We start from the raw sequence: 18392 nt of genomic DNA, 5'->3' as shown, positions 1-18392 counted from the left end.
GGACAGTTGAGCTGTTATTCCTGTGACATTATTAATATGATACTGGTTTTTAACATGAAGTCATAACAAGGCAATGGTGGGCTTAACTCTAAAGATTACACTAGTAAATGAACAAGTATTTTATCTTAAATCTATGACTAGTAATGTGAATGATGAATAACTGCACAAGAGCTGAGGAATAAGGAGATAATTTATTTCCAAGGCCAATTACAAAGGGTGTTTTAAACCATCATCAAATTAAGTAAAACAAGGTTAAATGATGATGTACCACCTCATGGATGATGAATTAGAAAAGAAAAATAAGTGTTCAAGTTCAAAAATTAATCAAACTGAATTTTAATGAGACAGCAGATGAAGTGTAAAAAAAATATTCTAGTGATATGAAGGAAACTGAAACAATAAATTGTTTGAAAGATACTTTTGCCAACAGCATATGGTTTTATATTCTAGTCAATTTCAAACTGCGACAACGAGATTTGACACCAACTTTAAAAGAGGCACAACTTTCTACATCACCTATTCATCTACTAGCCATGTACTAATGCTTGACAAGTACAGACATTCAATCCAGAAAAAAAAATGTGCATTCAAATATTTTCCTCGCAAATTACACAAGGAAAAAGTTATCCAAAAAGAAATCTAATTTTAAACTGGTTCATAAAACAAAACATGATGCACTTCAGGTTTCACTGGTTACATAACATGGGGTCTTGACTGGTGGATATTGCTGGTTGCATGATCCCACAAAAGGGGATCTTGAGGCGGCCAATCATCATTTTTTTCTAACTAACAAAACCTGGGTACAGGGAAGAAAGACTACTACTCTCATATTCCTTGAGAGCTGTAGAAAGCAAATCAAAGGGGTAAGAGTAAGGAAGTTGGAAACCTTCCTTTTCTATATTTCATTTTTACAAGTGAAAACAGAAAAAGCCAAGTGAGGAGTGTTCATCCTTCTTGAAGGATCAGGTTGAGTGTCTTAATGAATGGATGCAACCTAGATGAGAAGGGAGAGACTGGTTGTAAGTTTAAGGAAAAAAACTGAATATATTCTGACTCAATGAAACTAAATTAAAGGGAGAAGATTAGTTTGGGGGCATCTCTGGGGTAAACTCTGGGGTTAGTGTGAGGACAAGAGCAAAGAAAAGAGTTGCACTTCTCACGAAAGAAAAGTTGCAGGAAAGTGTGAGAGCATAAGGAAATGAGCTCCATACTAATGTGGGTGAAAATAAAAGTGCATTAAGAGAGATGGATGTCTGTTTCTGCTTATGCACCTGGTAGCAAGTGAGGAAGAGAAAAAAGTGTTTTGGAAGGAGCTGAGTAGGTATATCTGCAATTCTGATGTGATAGAGCAACTTTTACTGATGAGTAGATTTGAAAGTAGGAGTGATATGGTAGTTGAGGGTATAATCTGGGGGTATGGGGCACCCAGTGTCAATAAAATGGTGAAGAGCTTGCAGACCTATGCACTGAAAAATGACTGGCCATTGGGAATACCAGATTAAACCTCTTAACATCTCAAGTTTTCTTTTCAAGCCCTTTAAATTCACATATTTCAATTTGTTTCACAAAAGTATTTAACTTTACAAAATTTCAAAGATATTCATTTAAAATGAAGAAAGTTCTCCTGATGTATATTTTGTCCACTACTTTCATCATTAATTTGTATAAGTTTTGTGAGGGTGTCAGCAAATTGTAATAAAACGTGCAAGAATAAGGCCTGAGCGTCTAGTAAGCTAGCACTGCACATTTCATAGTTATTTTTCCTCAGTAGAAAGACTAATTACCGATTATCATTAGATTTTATCTTATAAAGTATACCTCTTCTAGATACGGTTAACATAATCCATTGGTGAGATCTTCATAACAGCAAAATCATATAAAAGTCGGTAAAATTATCAGACATGCAGGTCAAATGCAGTGTTGTCAAGGTCAGTCAGGCACTAGCAACACTTCCTCCACTTTCGCATGAAAACCAGACTAATCTTGGTCAACTTTCAGAGCTGGAAAACTCAGCACCCATAAAATCACTCTCCACATTATCCAGAGACAAATTATCACTGTCAAATAATTCAACATGATTTTCTGCCAAGTTCCCTAAACCTTGCTGAAAGCCACCTACTTCCTTCCTAAAAAGGTCATGAAAATGTGTTCTCATTGACATGGCAAGAAAAAAAAATGACTGGGGTAAAATTTTTCCACGATGCCACCTAAGCAATCACCAAGGCTTGACAAACATACATGAAATAAAGGCATGAAACTCAATGCATAAATATGCTGAAAAGCTTTGGACATATGGAGAACAAGAAAGGAAAGGATGAATGTCAGATGTGGAGGGGACAAGAAGGGGAGACTGCACTGGATAAGGAAGGAAAGAGTGAGAAAGGTTTTGAGAGATTTGGGCTTGAACAAGCAGAAGGGTGTAAGACATGCTCAGGGCAAACTGTACTGGAGCAATGCAGGACACAGGAAGTCATGTGCTGTCAATGAAGAGTCTATGGGGTTTGGTTTTGGATAAGGGGATGTGGTTGCAATAAATTACTCATGACAGATAGAGACAGGATTTGAGTAAATAAGGCCGTCTCCAACTGTTTCTCGTGCTATCTTACTAACATAGGAAATGGCGAACAAGTATGAAAACTGAAGCTGAATTTCATAAAGAGGGTTGAGCGATGTTCACAAGTTAGTCTGACTTTTCAATGTCTGTGAGGCCCAAGGTGAGATGCCTGAGGATTATCAGAATGCATGTATTAAAAATGACTGGGTAATGGATCTGGTAAGTTTGGGACGAGGTAGCCGAAAGGGTTTGGTGAAAAGAGAGGAGGTAGCCGAGGCCTTGCTTTAAGATTAAGCATTAAAAAGCTGCAGAAATGGATGGGACTGCAACTGGGTTTCTCAAGAAAGGGGTTGAGAGAATGGGTAAAAGGTATACAAGTAATATCCAAACATATGAAGAACAAATCAAGATATATTGTATAATGCCATACCTGTGAGCAGGAATAATCTAAAATTTTCACATGTGCATTTAGGGCCTGGTCCATAATCTCTGTTGGCACATCATCTGAATGAGCTAATGACCATAACAGTGTTAATACCTGGAAAATAAAAAAATCTTTTAATTGCAAGCTACAACAAGACATATTTGTGTAACCCTTGTCACATGAACATTTAAAGTCAGATGTATATGAGGCACCAAAACTGAAAAATCTGACTCTGGGGTACGTGTGAGGCATTTTCGTTGCACTGGGAAATTCAGCATGTGCAGGCAGGCATTTCATATCAGAAAAAAAACAAATATGTAGGCAGAGTCACTAAGTATGAACTGAGAACTGATATCAACATCCTCAAAAGGATTAAGCACAATTAAAATAATCAACCAAGATCACACAAAACTTAATTTTGAACTGTTTATTCCAATTAAATACCTTCTTATACATAAGCTATTAAAATTAATCTAATTCATTTAAAGAAAATCCAGTCACTTACAACAATGATCAAATTTCTTATAATACGAATTTCACACTCACCTTTCTTTTAGAATCCTCACGTTTGAAAAAGAAAATTCTCAACTTATCTTTCCATTGGCCAATATCATCCTCTGGCATTGTTTTACATTACAACCTTTTCAACACATAAATTCACTTTATGTTGCTGGTGTTGAGATATGCTAAGCATTGATTAAGGTCCAATGTCTTTTCAGAGACAATATGTCACATACATTCAACAAATATTCTAGTCTTTACCCTTCCTACATCACTTTTTTAGCAGATACAGCTTTTCTATCTAATCCCTATGTTTCTACCCTTCCATTTTTCATATATCTACCATGTCTGAAACTTCTGATTCTTCATAGACTGGCACTGTCTATAAGCATGGCAAATGTCATGAAAAAGGTCCGATCTCTGTGAGGGTCTGTTCTGCACCAGAGGTTTTTCTTCTTAAGAGACGATTGTCAAAGTGAGATACCTAAAACAATGGAAACCAAGATCACTGAGAGGTGATGTCCAACTTGTAAGAACCATGGTGGTTGAACACTTCTCTTAGGCAAATTGGTCTCCATAAAAGATCTACTAGAGTTATCTAATTCCTCCTAGTCAGAGTCCTCCTACTAAAAAAAAGGGGAAAGGACCTGTGGCTTGCTTATGGCTTCCAAGACCTGACATGGGCTCCCATAGGACCGGGCTCTGAAATTTTCTCGAAAGGATGGAAAGTGGAGTGATAAACATAAGTAGAGCCCTGCATCTGTGAGGTGGGATCCCAATGAGAATTATGTTGACTATAAAATTGTACTGGGTCAACTGATGGCTTTTAACATTGGTGAAAAATAAAACAGAGCCACCTTTTCTTTGACAGAGTACCACCACTGTAAGCCTGTAAGCACTCTGAGCAGGCTCTTCCTGCCTAATCACATGCAAAGTACGAGAAAATCCAAGAAAAGAAATGGTACTGGCCTCTCTTACACTAATCTGTGGTAAACTCGCATTGTACATCAAAAAGGAACAAGCAGATGGATTAGCTGGATTTCAAGACCACTGTCTGCGTACCATACCTAAGATTAGCTGGTCAAGGAGGGATGTTAGGAAGAAAGCATATGGTTAAAGAAACTTCTATTACTTCAGATGACATTCAATACAATGGTAATTCCTATGTAATCATGAAGCAATTGCAACAGAGATGATGCCTAAAGAATGCCTAAAGAAACCATTCACCACAAAGCCAAGAATATACCGTTCAAAATGCTATGTAATACTTTGTAATGAGTGTTTTGCACCTTACCACAAAATACAGTAAGGTTACTGGAATTTCAAACACATAACTTTATCTCAAATTATGATGAAGCTTGACAAAGATTCTGAGTGATCTTGGTCTGAAAATGCAAGAGGGTGGATGGTGTGCAAAGGATAGAGTGAATTTGAATAATGTAATATGCAGAGGTTGATATGCTGTCAATAGACAGAACAAGGGCATGTAAAGCAGCTGGAGTAAAACATGGAAAGGTCTGTGGGGCCTGGTTATGGATAGAGAGCTGCAGTTTTGGTACATTGCACACAACACCTAGAGAACGGATGTGAGCAAATGTGGCCTTACTTCATTTGTTCTGGGCACTACCTCACTAAAGCTGGAAATGAAGATCAAGTATCAAATAAAGAAAGAAAAATGACAAGATGGTCAAAATAAAAACTTCCAAACCTTATGTGCCATAACTCCATCCTTGTCATCTTCTGCTAGTCTGCGTATCAATTCTAGTAGTTTCTCCCGCTGCTTTTTACTGGCTTGACTCCAGCTAGTCTGTGAAAAGCAAGAATAGGGTTACCATATTTGAAACACAAGTCTACTGATGTTACGAAAATTCATATCATAATCTTCACGTACAGAAATCACTATACTTCAACAGCATACCCATATAAAAGAGTCCCACCTATGATGCATCCAGAACTATGTATGTATACCATGCAGTCTTATCATTTATACTTTAGATTAAGGCAATTAAAAGATATTTTTGCAATGATGATGGCACACATCAAATACTTTCATTCAATGATACAATATTATCATTTATCTATCGTACTTAATCACTGTTTCCCGCATAAGCAAGGTAGTGCCGCGAAACAGAAAGAATGGACCATCCACACATTTTACTTATTTATTATACTTTGTCGCTGTCTCCCACGTTAGCGAGGTAGCGCAAGGAAACAGAGGAAAGAATGGCCCAACCCACCCACATGCACATGTATATACATACACGTCCACACACACATACATACCTATACATCTCAACGTATACATATATATCCATACACAGACATATACATATATACACATGTACATAATTCATACCTGCTGCCTTTATTCATTCCCATCACCATCCCACCACACATGAAATGACAACCCCCCCCCTCGCACGTGCACGAGGTAGCGCTAGGAAAAGACAACAAAGGCCACATTCGTTCACACTCAGTCTCTAGCTGTCATGTATAATGCACCGAAACCACAGCTCCCTTTCCCCATCCAGGACCCACAGAACTTTCCATGGTTTACCCCAGACACTTCACATGCCCTGCTTCAATCCACTGATAGCACGTCGACCCCAGCATACCACAACGTTTCAATTCACTCTATTCCTTGCACGCGTTTCACCCTCCTGCATGTTCGGGCCCCAATCACTCAAATCTTTTTCACTTCATCCTTCCACCTCCAATTTGGTCTCCTACTTCTCTTCGTTCCCTCCACCTCTGACACATATATCCTCTTTGTCAATCTTTCCTCACTCATTCTCTCAATGTGACCAAACCATTTCAATACACCCTCTTCTGCTCTCTCAACAACACTCTTTTTATTACCACACCTCTCTTACCCTTTCATTACTTACTCGATCAAACCACCTCACACCACATACTGTCCTCAAACATCTATTTCCAACACATCCACCCTCTTCTGCACAACCCTATCTGTAGCCCACGCCTTGCAACCATATAACATTGTTGGAACCACTATTCCTTCAAACATACCCGTTTTTGCTTTCCGAGATTATGTTCTCGCCTTCTACAAATTTTTCAACACTCCCAGAACCTTTGCCCCCTCCCCCACCCCGTGACTCACTTCTGCTTCCATGGTTCCATCCGCTGCCAAATCCACTCCCAGATATCTAAAACACTTCACTTCCTCCAGTTCTACATCCCAACTGACTTGTCCCTCAACCCTACTGTACCTAATAACCTTCCTCTTATTCACATATGCTCTCAGCTTACTTCTTTCACACACTTTACAAAACTCAGTCACCAGCTTCTGCAGTTTCTCACCCGAATCAGCCATCAGCACTGTATCATCAGCGAACAACAACTGACTCGCTTCCTAAGCCCTCTCATCCACAACAGACTGCATTCCTGCACCTCTCACCAAAACTCTTGCATTCACCTCCCTACCAACCCCATCCTTAAACAAATTAAACAACCATGGAGACATCACGCACCCGTGCCACAAACCAACATTCACTGAGAACCAATCACTTTCCTCTCTTCCTACTCATACACATGCCTTACAACCTCGATGAAAACTTTTCACTGCTTCTAGCAACTTTCCTTCCACACCATATATTCTCAATACCTTCCACAAAGCATCTCTTATCATATGCCTTCTCCAGATCCATAAATGCTACATACATATCCATTTGTTTTTCTAAGTATTTCTCACATACATTCTTCAAAGCAAACATCTGATACACACATCCTCTACCACTTCTGAAACCACACTGCTCTTCTCCAATCTGATGCTCTGTGCATGCACATATATATACATATATATATCAACACATACGTATATATACATACACATATACAGACATACATATATACACATGTACATATTCATAATTGCTTGCCTTCATCCATTCCTGGTACTACCCCACCTCACAGGAAACAGCATCGCTACTCCCTGCTTCTAGGAGACAGCGCCAGGAAAAGACAAAAAAAGGCCACAGTCATTCACATTCAGTCTCTAGCTGTCATGTGCAATACACAGCAACACAGCTCCCTCTCCACTTCCAGGCCTCACAGACCTTTCCATGGTTTACCCCAGATGCTTCAAATGCCCTGGTTCAACCCACTGACAGAACGTCAACCCCGGTATCCCACATCGTTCCAATTCACTCTATTCCTTGCATGCCTTTCACCCTCCTGTATGTTCAGGCCACGATCGCTCAAACTCTTTTTCCCTCCATCCTTCCACATCCAATTTGGTCTCCTGCTTATTCTTGTTCCCTCCACCTCTGACACATATATCCTCTGTCAATATTTCCTTACTATTTCTTTCCATGTGTCCAAACCTTTTCAACACACCCTCTTCTGCTCTCTCAACCACACTTTTATTACCACACATCTCTCTTACCCTTTCATTTCTTAGCCACATAACCAATTCATTGACCAACCCCAAAGGGCATATGAAAAGCTAGGTTGAATGAGGACAAAATGCCACAACCTGGATTCAAACCTATGCACTCAACCCTGGTGGCCTGTAAATGGATCAGGGTCATGGATGATAAGTGCTACACCAAAGGGATCCATGTATAATGTTCATATATGTATAAGTATAGGTATAAGTTTGTTGAGTATTCCTGGTAAATTATATGGGAGGGTATTGATTGAGAGGGTGAAGGCATATACAGAGCATCAGATTGGGGAAGAGCAGTGCGGTTTCAGAAGTGGTAGAGGATGTGTGGATCAGGTGTTTGCTTTGAAGAATGTATGTGAGAAATACTTAGAAAAGCAAATGGATTTGTATGTAGCATTTATGGATCTGGAGAAGGCATATGATAGAGTTGATAGAGATGCTCTGTGGAAGGTATTAAGAATATATGGTGTTGGATGCAAGTTGTTAGAAGCAGTGAAAAGTTTTTATCGAGGATGTAAGGCATGTGTACGTGTAGGAAGAGAGGAAAGTGATTGGTTCTCAGTGAATGTAGGTTTGCGGCAGGGGTTTGTGATGTCTCCATGGTTGTTTAATTTGTTTATGGATGGGGTTGTAAGGGAGGTAAATGCAAGAGTCCTGGAAAGAGGGGCAAGTATGAAGTCTGTTGGGGATGAGAGAGCTTGGGAAGTGAGTCAGTTGTTGTTCGCTGATGATACAGCGCTGGTGGCTGATTCATGTGAGAAACTGCAGAAGCTGGTGACTGAGTTTGGTAAAGTGTGTGGAAGAAGAAAGTTGAGAGTAAATGTGAATAAGAGCAAGGTTATTTATTAGGTACAGTAGGGGTGAGGGTCAAGTCAATTGGGAGGTGAGTTTGAATGGAGAAAAACTGGAGGAAGTGAAGTGTTTTAGATATCTGGGAGTGGATCTGTCAGCGGATGGAACCATGGAAGCGGAAGTGGATCATAGGGTGGGGGAGGGGGCGAAAATTTTGGGAGCCTTGAAAAATGTGTGGAAGTCGAGAACATTATCTCGGAAAGCAAAAATGGGTATGTTTGAGGGAATAGTGGTTCCAACAATGTTGTATGGTTGCGAGGCGTGGGCTATGGATAGAGATGTGCGCAGGAGGATGGATGTGCTGGAAATGAGATGTTTGAGGACAATGTGTGGTGTGAGGTGGTTTGATCGAGTAAGTAACGTAAGGGTAAGAGAGATGTGTGGAAATAAAAAGAGCGTGGTTGAGAGAGCAGAAGAGGGTGTTTTGAAATGGTTTGGGCACATGGAGAGAATGAGTGAGGAGAGATTGACCAAGAGGATATATGTGTCGGAGGTGGAGGGAACGAGGAGAAGAGGGAGACCAAATTGGAGGGAAAGATGGAGTGAAAAAGATTTTGTGTGATCAGGGCCTGAACATGCAGGAGGGTGAAAGGAGGGCAAGGAATAGAGTGAATTGGAGTCATGTGGTATACAGGGGTTGACGTGCTGTCAGTGGATTGAATCAAGGCATGTGAAGCGTCTGGGGTAAACCATGGAAAGCTGTGTAGGTATGTATATTTGCGTGTGTGGACGTGTGTATGTACATGTGTATGGGGGGGGGGGGTTGGGCCATTTCTTTCGTCTGTTTCCTTGCGCTACCTCGCAAACGCGGGAGACAGCGACAAAGTATAAAAAAAAAAAAAAAATGTATTCAAAACATTATTGATGGTACAAGAGAAGGGACAGCAGAAGTGCAAAACTTTCTTCACATTCTGGACCAACAGTTTATTATAAACACATCACCACACACACACCTTCAATCAAAAGCAAACATTTCCCTACCCATCATATTCATGAACATATGAAAATTCTGAATAAGCTCTTACTTGAAAGCACCCAAATAAGTGGTCAAGCTGCTCAGGAGAAAAATCCCAGGCTAACTTTGCCAAGAGGTCATGTACATTTTTGACAATTGCTTCATGTTTTCCATGTTGTGCTGCCCAGATATCATCTAAATCCTCCAGCGTTAGAGCCTGGAAATAAGATATAAAATTCATGTGCTACTTTGACAATACCACAGTATATATTGAAAAAATTCAAGAATATAACTGTTGTAAATGTATTAAATATGAAAAATTCATAATTCATCTTCTTGGTGAGTGGATGCTTTTGACATATGCATATAAAACAAATTTGTATATAGCTGTAACATACATAAAATCACTGAATATTTTCTTGCAATTTGCGCAAGAGGACCAAAACAATCAAAAAACCTACCATTACCACTTATAACTAAGCTTAAATGCCTTTTCTGTAATGACACTGATACACTCAACATTTCTATTGAAAGAAATTCTGACAATCTTCATAATTTATCATTAACAGTAATACATTATAACCTCATAATCATGACTTCTTAGATCATGGACTTGTTAAAGTATAAGGGAAGTGGTCAAACCAATATCTTTTTGTCTTTTCCACAGGATAAATTCTGTATAATGCAGATTACTGTTACCCTAAAATGTCCCAGATATGTGAAAGATGTCAACTACTAACTTAAACTTTGACTGCAAATACAAGCACCTTTACAGACAATGGTTCCTTGTTGACAAAATTTGACGTCATGGATTTTTCATTCTTACGTGGAGAAAAAGTTATATAAACTAAGTACAGCTGCTACATAAGGCAAGTTATGTCGCTAAAAACTTTATGCAGCATGAAATGAAGATAATGTTGCCAACAAGACAGCAAGTCTTGACAAGCACAATACATTCCACAGCAATGTTATCACTGCTAAAAAAAAAAAAGCATTCCAAGAATAGCTATCTATCCATATCTACAATGCCCGTTCCCTCAATGGGGTGGCCACAGCAAAAGTCTCGATAGCCGGTGAACTATGCTGCTTCTTATCCTTTAGAGCCTCACTGTTAACAGGCCAACGGCAGAGGGCAACCCTACCATAGTGTTTCCAGAGACTCCTACCAAATACTTCCGCCTAATGTTCCAACCTAATACAACGCAATGCTCCTATTATTCCTTGGGACCTACCAATTCTACTTAATGTTTTTGCCTTATGCTCCTGTCTCATGTTCCTAATCATTATTATTCTATCTTTTGCTGGGCTAGAACACACTATTTACTGTAGGAAAGTATAGTTATGAAGAATGAGTTGTGAGAGTTACCATCAAGTGTTATGTGTGTTGGGACATTGTAAGTCTGTGGACAGAGGGTCACCAGTCCACAAGACAACAACACTCCTAGTGTGACTGAGGAGCAAGTGCAGTACAAGGCCGATAGTTTAGCTCTGCTCTCCTGTCTTCCTTGGTGACCTGCCTCTTCTTGTGACTTACTTGCAATTAATGTTGCGTATGTGAAGACCAAGTATAAGAAATGCACTGTGAGTCTATACAAAGATGCCAGACAGCTGATTCTAAGGACGCCACAGTCTAGTTTGCATGTAAAAGTCACAACCTTGAAAATGCAGAAGGAACAACTCATTTCCAGTAAGACTGATACACAGTTTGTTGTGAACAAATGGAAAGATCAAGTAAACAAACACTATAAACCATGGAAGATACCAATTTCTTACCTATTCACACGCCATTCACACATCATCCACAAGTATGAATGTGGTGTCCTCATGCATCACTGCTAACAAACAAGTTTAAAGAAAGCTGATGTATACATCATACTGGATTCAAAGAAAGGGGTAACATTAATTACTGATAGCACATGAGAAACACTTCTACACAGCATCTCTCCAATAATACCTTCTCCTTGATGATAAAACGTATAATCTTTTCTAATTTTTCAACGTATTGTGGTTGATGAAGGGAATCCCGAAGCACAATTTGAAGTACCCGATTCTCTTTGATCCACTCCTGTAACATGAAGAAAATTAAAGTGCATATCAGTTCACATGAGCAATGGCAATTTTGTATGGAATAAAAAAATAAGAGGATAATGAAACCAATAATGCCATTTCCATAAGCACAGCAAAATCAGCTAGAATGAAATATGACCAACTAATCCTCAGCAAAGCAGTTTCTAAAGACATTTATCAAGATCATCAAAAATCATCGCAAAAATGAGCTGCATAACACATAATTGTCAACCAATACATTAATACTGACATTCCTATATTTACTGACAGAAATTAACAGACTCCATCTGTAAGTATTTACAACATGAATAATAAGTCACCTTCAGTGAGTTGTATCATCAATGAAATGAAAGGAATACAATCTTGCTAAGCAAATTCATGCTGAATCTTAGGCCATACATAAATCAAAGGCTGAATAACTAATTCATAACAGTGTCACCTCTTCCTGGTAAAAACTGTAATTCCATCCACTACTGAAGTATTAACAAATCTCTTTTTGTATATGGCCTTCACTGCCTCATACTTTTCACCATCATTTCTATATGGCCTTCACTGCCTCATACTTTTCACCATCATCACTCTCTCTCAATCCACATACATCATCTTTTTCATACAATGACTGACATGGTACAAGCCCAAGTAAAAGGACATTTGGGTGAAAGAAAAAAAAAAAAAAAAGAAAAAACATAGGAAGAAATTGATTAGGGATCTGCAGATGCTTGCAGACCTGACTCTTAATGGCAGAAAGTTTATGGGAAGGGGGAAAGACGAAAGAAAAAAGGAACTTACACAGTTTAGCTGTTTGAGGGAAGGAAGAGAGGAGGTGTCAAAACATCAAATTCCCAAGAGGCCAATCCCCACTGTGGGATACAACAGCTAGACTTGTGCCTTTAGCCTTTAAGAGTAGCAAGGACACATGCAGACAGTTCATGACAACAGAGGCCAAAATAATATCCACAGAACATGGAAAGAGCAGAAATATAACACCAAACAGAAGCAAATGGTTGAAGAGTGATGCCAAAAAATTAGACAGAAATGAATGGTATGGTTTTCCTAAGAGTTAGAAGGACAGTGATGAAAATGCTCAATGTATATAACAGAAGCAAAATTTAGTACTGTGGCACTGTACCTTCACTAGTCAAACAAATAGAAACAAGAAACTATCTACTATCTGCATATCATATACCTATTCCCTCTGGGAACTCTCATCAAGGGGCTGGCCAGGAAAAAAAAAAAAGTCTCCACTTATCCCTGTCCCTGCACACCTCCCTCACAAACACCATTCCACACATTCTTCTAACATTCTCTCCCTCCGGTACTTTTCCACTATTTCCACATATCACTGATGGTCTTCTCTCACATCAACCCCTTTAATCATACTATCATACACTTTCCTTGTAAACTCCCTGTCTTGCTCAGAAATATTTAAGAGAACTTGTAAGCAAAACTGATAAAATTAAATATAAGTTCCACCATGAGAGACTGAAAGAGCTCATTCTGTACAGCATGGAAAGATACATGGCAATAAACATATACTTACAAGAGGATAGAATCATGAAAAATGTCAAGGATTTAAAGCGCATAAGAATTATTACTAAGTTTATCGTAAAGCCTGGGAACATAACAAAATGCAAAAAAAAAAAAATAAAGTTCAAAAAAGGTTTCAAAAGATTTTTCAGTACCAGGAGAAAAATGGAACATACAAAAAGCATTTACAAAAATATTCAAAAGAAACTAGATAAATGGCAGAGTTCAATCTCTGACAAACCTTGGATCAACAATTATGGGTGTGTGTGTGTGTGTGTGTGTGTGTGTGTGTGTGTGGAGGCAGTGGGGAAAAGTATTTCAATAAGCATTACATGGGGAAAGCAGTCTGTGGTGGTCCAGCTATTACAGAAAAATCTAATCATAGGTGCACGTAGATATATAGTTTCATCTACATTTACTCTCTCCCCCATATTATTTTTCACCTTCTCTCTCTTTGTGTTTACCATATGAGCCACTTTTCCCAACTATCTTTTTTTATACTTGAATGCCATTTTTGTGTTAGCACCAGGAACAGATGAAGGCCACATCCACTCATATCCATTCTCTAGATGTCATGTTGTGTAATGCACTAAAATCATGGCTCCCTATCAACATCCAGGACCCACAGCCCTTTCTGTGGTTTACCTCAGATGCTTCAAATGCCCTGGTTCAGTTCACTGACAGCAAATTGACCCACATATCCCAAACTGTTCCAATTCACTCTATCCTGTGTGTGCCTTTAACCCTCCTGCATGTTCAAGCCCTAATCATTCAAAATCTTTTTTACTCCATTCTTCCACTTCCAATTTGGTCTCCCTGTTCTCCTTGTTCTTTCTGCCTCTGATACATATAGCCTCTTTATCAACTTTTATTTATTCATTCTCTCTATATGTCTAAAATACTTTTCTTAATATTTTCCAAGCCTGTTACTTGCATTTTCCACAATCAACACCACTTCAACATTCAACTCCACAAAGATATAAGACATTCCATCCGATGCCTCTCAGCTCTTTCACGTCTAACAACTTATCCTTAGAAAAACTACTAATTAGCATATAACCCATTAAGGAGCATTTACCTTCAACCCTATTCATCTACATAAACTTATGTATACAGGTATACCTTTCCTTAAACCCTGTATTCCCAATCATTTTTTTCAACATACAACTCAACAAGCTTTATGATAATACATAGAATGTAACTATATCTGACAATCATCCTATTCTGAAATTTTTTAACAGGGTATTCCAATGGATTGCACTGATTAGATTTCTTTGCTTAAGTAATAAAAACATAAAGATTCTTACCGCCATGCGCTCTGCAGTTAACCATTCTTCCTCTTCAACAGGACCATGACGGTGTGAATAATAGGACACATTGGTGATAACTTTATTCACCTCATTTAAGGCATTCATCTTACCATTGAAGGATGAAATCTGCAATAACCTGAAATGAATAGTTTTCTAAAGAAAGTGACATCATATATCTATTCAAATATCTGAATTCTTTGGGGACACGGGAGAGTGGGAGAATAAGAGGGAGGGCCCATTGGCAAAATATCTAGACTAAACTACCCAAAAAAACACAGACGTATACATATATATACACACACAGACGTATACATATATATACACACACAGACGTATACATATATATACACACACAGACGTATACATATATATACACACACAGACGTATACATATATATACACACACAGACGTATACATATATATACACACACAGACGTATACATATATATACACACACAGACGTATACATATATATACACACACAGACGTATACATATATATACACACACAGACGTATACATATATATACACACACAGACGTATACATATATATACACACACAGACGTATACATATATATACACACACAGACGTATACATATATATACACACACAGACGTATACATATATATACACACACAGACGTATACATATATATACACACACAGACGTATACATATATATACACACACAGACGTATACATATATATACACACACAGACGTATACATATATATACACACACAGACGTATACATATATATACACACACAGACGTATACATATATATACACACACAGACGTATACATATATATACACACACAGACGTATACATATATATACACACACAGACGTATACATATATATACACACACAGACGTATACATATATATACACACACAGACGTATACATATATATACACACACAGACGTATACATATATATACACACACAGACGTATACATATATATACACACACAGACGTATACATATATATACACACACAGACGTATACATATATATACACACACAGACGTATACATATATATACACACACAGACGTATACATATATATACACACACAGACGTATACATATATATACACACACAGACGTATACATATATATACACACACAGACGTATACATATATATACACACACAGACGTATACATATATATACACACACAGACGTATACATATATATACACACACAGACGTATACATATATATACACACACAGACGTATACATATATATACACACACAGACGTATACATATATATACACACACAGACGTATACATATATATACACACACAGACGTATACATATATATACACACACAGACGTATACATATATATACACACACAGACGTATACATATATATACACACACAGACGTATACATATATATACACACACAGACGTATACATATATATACACACACAGACGTATACATATATATACACACACAGACGTATACATATATATACACACACAGACGTATACATATATATACACACACAGACGTATACATATATATACACACACAGACGTATACATATATATACACACACAGACGTATACATATATATACACACACAGACGTATACATATATATACACACACAGACGTATACATATATATACACACACAGACGTATACATATATATACACACACAGACGTATACATATATATACACACACAGACGTATACATATATATACACACACAGACGTATACATATATATACACACACAGACGTATACATATATATACACACACAGACGTATACATATATATACACACACAGACGTATACATATATATACACACACAGACGTATACATATATATACACACACAGACGTATACATATATATACACACACAGACGTATACATATATATACACACACAGACGTATACATATATATACACACACAGACGTATACATATATATACACACACAGACGTATACATATATATACACACACAGACGTATACATATATATACACACACAGACGTATACATATATATACACACACAGACGTATACATATATATACACACACAGACGTATACATATATATACACACACAGACGTATACATATATATACACACACAGACGTATACATATATATACACACACAGACGTATACATATATATACACACACAGACGTATACATATATATACACACACAGACGTATACATATATATACACACACAGACGTATACATATATATACACACACAGACGTATACATATATATACACACACAGACGTATACATATATATACACACACAGACGTATACATATATATACACACACAGACGTATACATATATATACACACACAGACGTATACATATATATACACACACAGACGTATACATATATATACACACACAGACGTATACATATATATACACACACAGACGTATACATATATATACACACACAGACGTATACATATATATACACACACAGACGTATACATATATATACACACACAGACGTATACATATATATACACACACAGACGTATACATATATATACACACACAGACGTATACATATATATACACACACAGACGTATACATATATATACACACACAGACGTATACATATATATACACACACAGACGTATACATATATATACACACACAGACGTATACATATATATACACACACAGACGTATACATATATATACACACACAGACGTATACATATATATACACACACAGACGTATACATATATATACACACACAGACGTATACATATATATACACACACAGACGTATACATATATATACACACACAGACGTATACATATATATACACACACAGACGTATACATATATATACACACACAGACGTATACATATATATACACACACAGACGTATACATATATATACACACACAGACGTATACATATATATACACACACAGACGTATACATATATATACACACACAGACGTATACATATATATACACACACAGACGTATACATATATATACACACACAGACGTATACATATATATACACACACAGACGTATACATATATATACACACACAGACGTATACATATATATACACACACAGACGTATACATATATATACACACACAGACGTATACATATATATACACACACAGACGTATACATATATATACACACACAGACGTATACATATATATACACACACAGACGTATACATATATATACACACACAGACGTATACATATATATACACACACAGACGTATACATATATATACACACACAGACGTATACATATATATACACACACAGACGTATACATATATATACACACACAGACGTATACATATATATACACACACAGACGTATACATATATATACACACACAGACGTATACATATATATACACACACAGACGTATACATATATATACACACACAGACGTATACATATATATACACACACAGACGTATACATATATATACACACACAGACGTATACATATATATACACACACAGACGTATACATATATATACACACACAGACGTATACATATATATACACACACAGACGTATACATATATATACACACACAGACGTATACATATATATACACACACAGACGTATACATATATATACACACACAGACGTATACATATATATACACACACAGACGTATACATATATATACACACACAGACGTATACATATATATACACACACAGACGTATACATATATATACACACACAGACGTATACATATATACACATGTACATAATTCATAC

General features: G+C 37.2%; 1 protein-coding gene across 1 annotated transcript in view; it reads right to left on the bottom strand.

Moving 5' to 3' along the window:
- The window catches only part of LOC139759273 (ubiquitin carboxyl-terminal hydrolase 9X-like), a 144189-nt gene that overhangs the window by 110519 nt on the left and 15278 nt on the right, over nucleotides 1-18392 (bottom strand). Inside the window, exons 8-12 of the mRNA XM_071681418.1 lie at nucleotides 14593-14731; nucleotides 11646-11756; nucleotides 9762-9908; nucleotides 5188-5286; nucleotides 2985-3092 (exon numbers count right to left, since the gene is read on the bottom strand). Of these exons, the coding sequence (XP_071537519.1) occupies nucleotides 2985-3092; nucleotides 5188-5286; nucleotides 9762-9908; nucleotides 11646-11756; nucleotides 14593-14731 (604 nt within the window). The remainder of the gene's footprint in view (nucleotides 1-2984; nucleotides 3093-5187; nucleotides 5287-9761; nucleotides 9909-11645; nucleotides 11757-14592; nucleotides 14732-18392) is intronic.

The sequence above is a fragment of the Panulirus ornatus genome, chromosome 32 (genome assembly GCF_036320965.1).
Source record: "Panulirus ornatus isolate Po-2019 chromosome 32, ASM3632096v1, whole genome shotgun sequence".
Lineage (NCBI taxonomy): Eukaryota > Metazoa > Arthropoda > Malacostraca > Decapoda > Palinuridae > Panulirus > Panulirus ornatus.
Note: the sequence above shows the minus strand (reverse complement) of the source record. Positions and strands in the feature narration are given on the sequence as shown.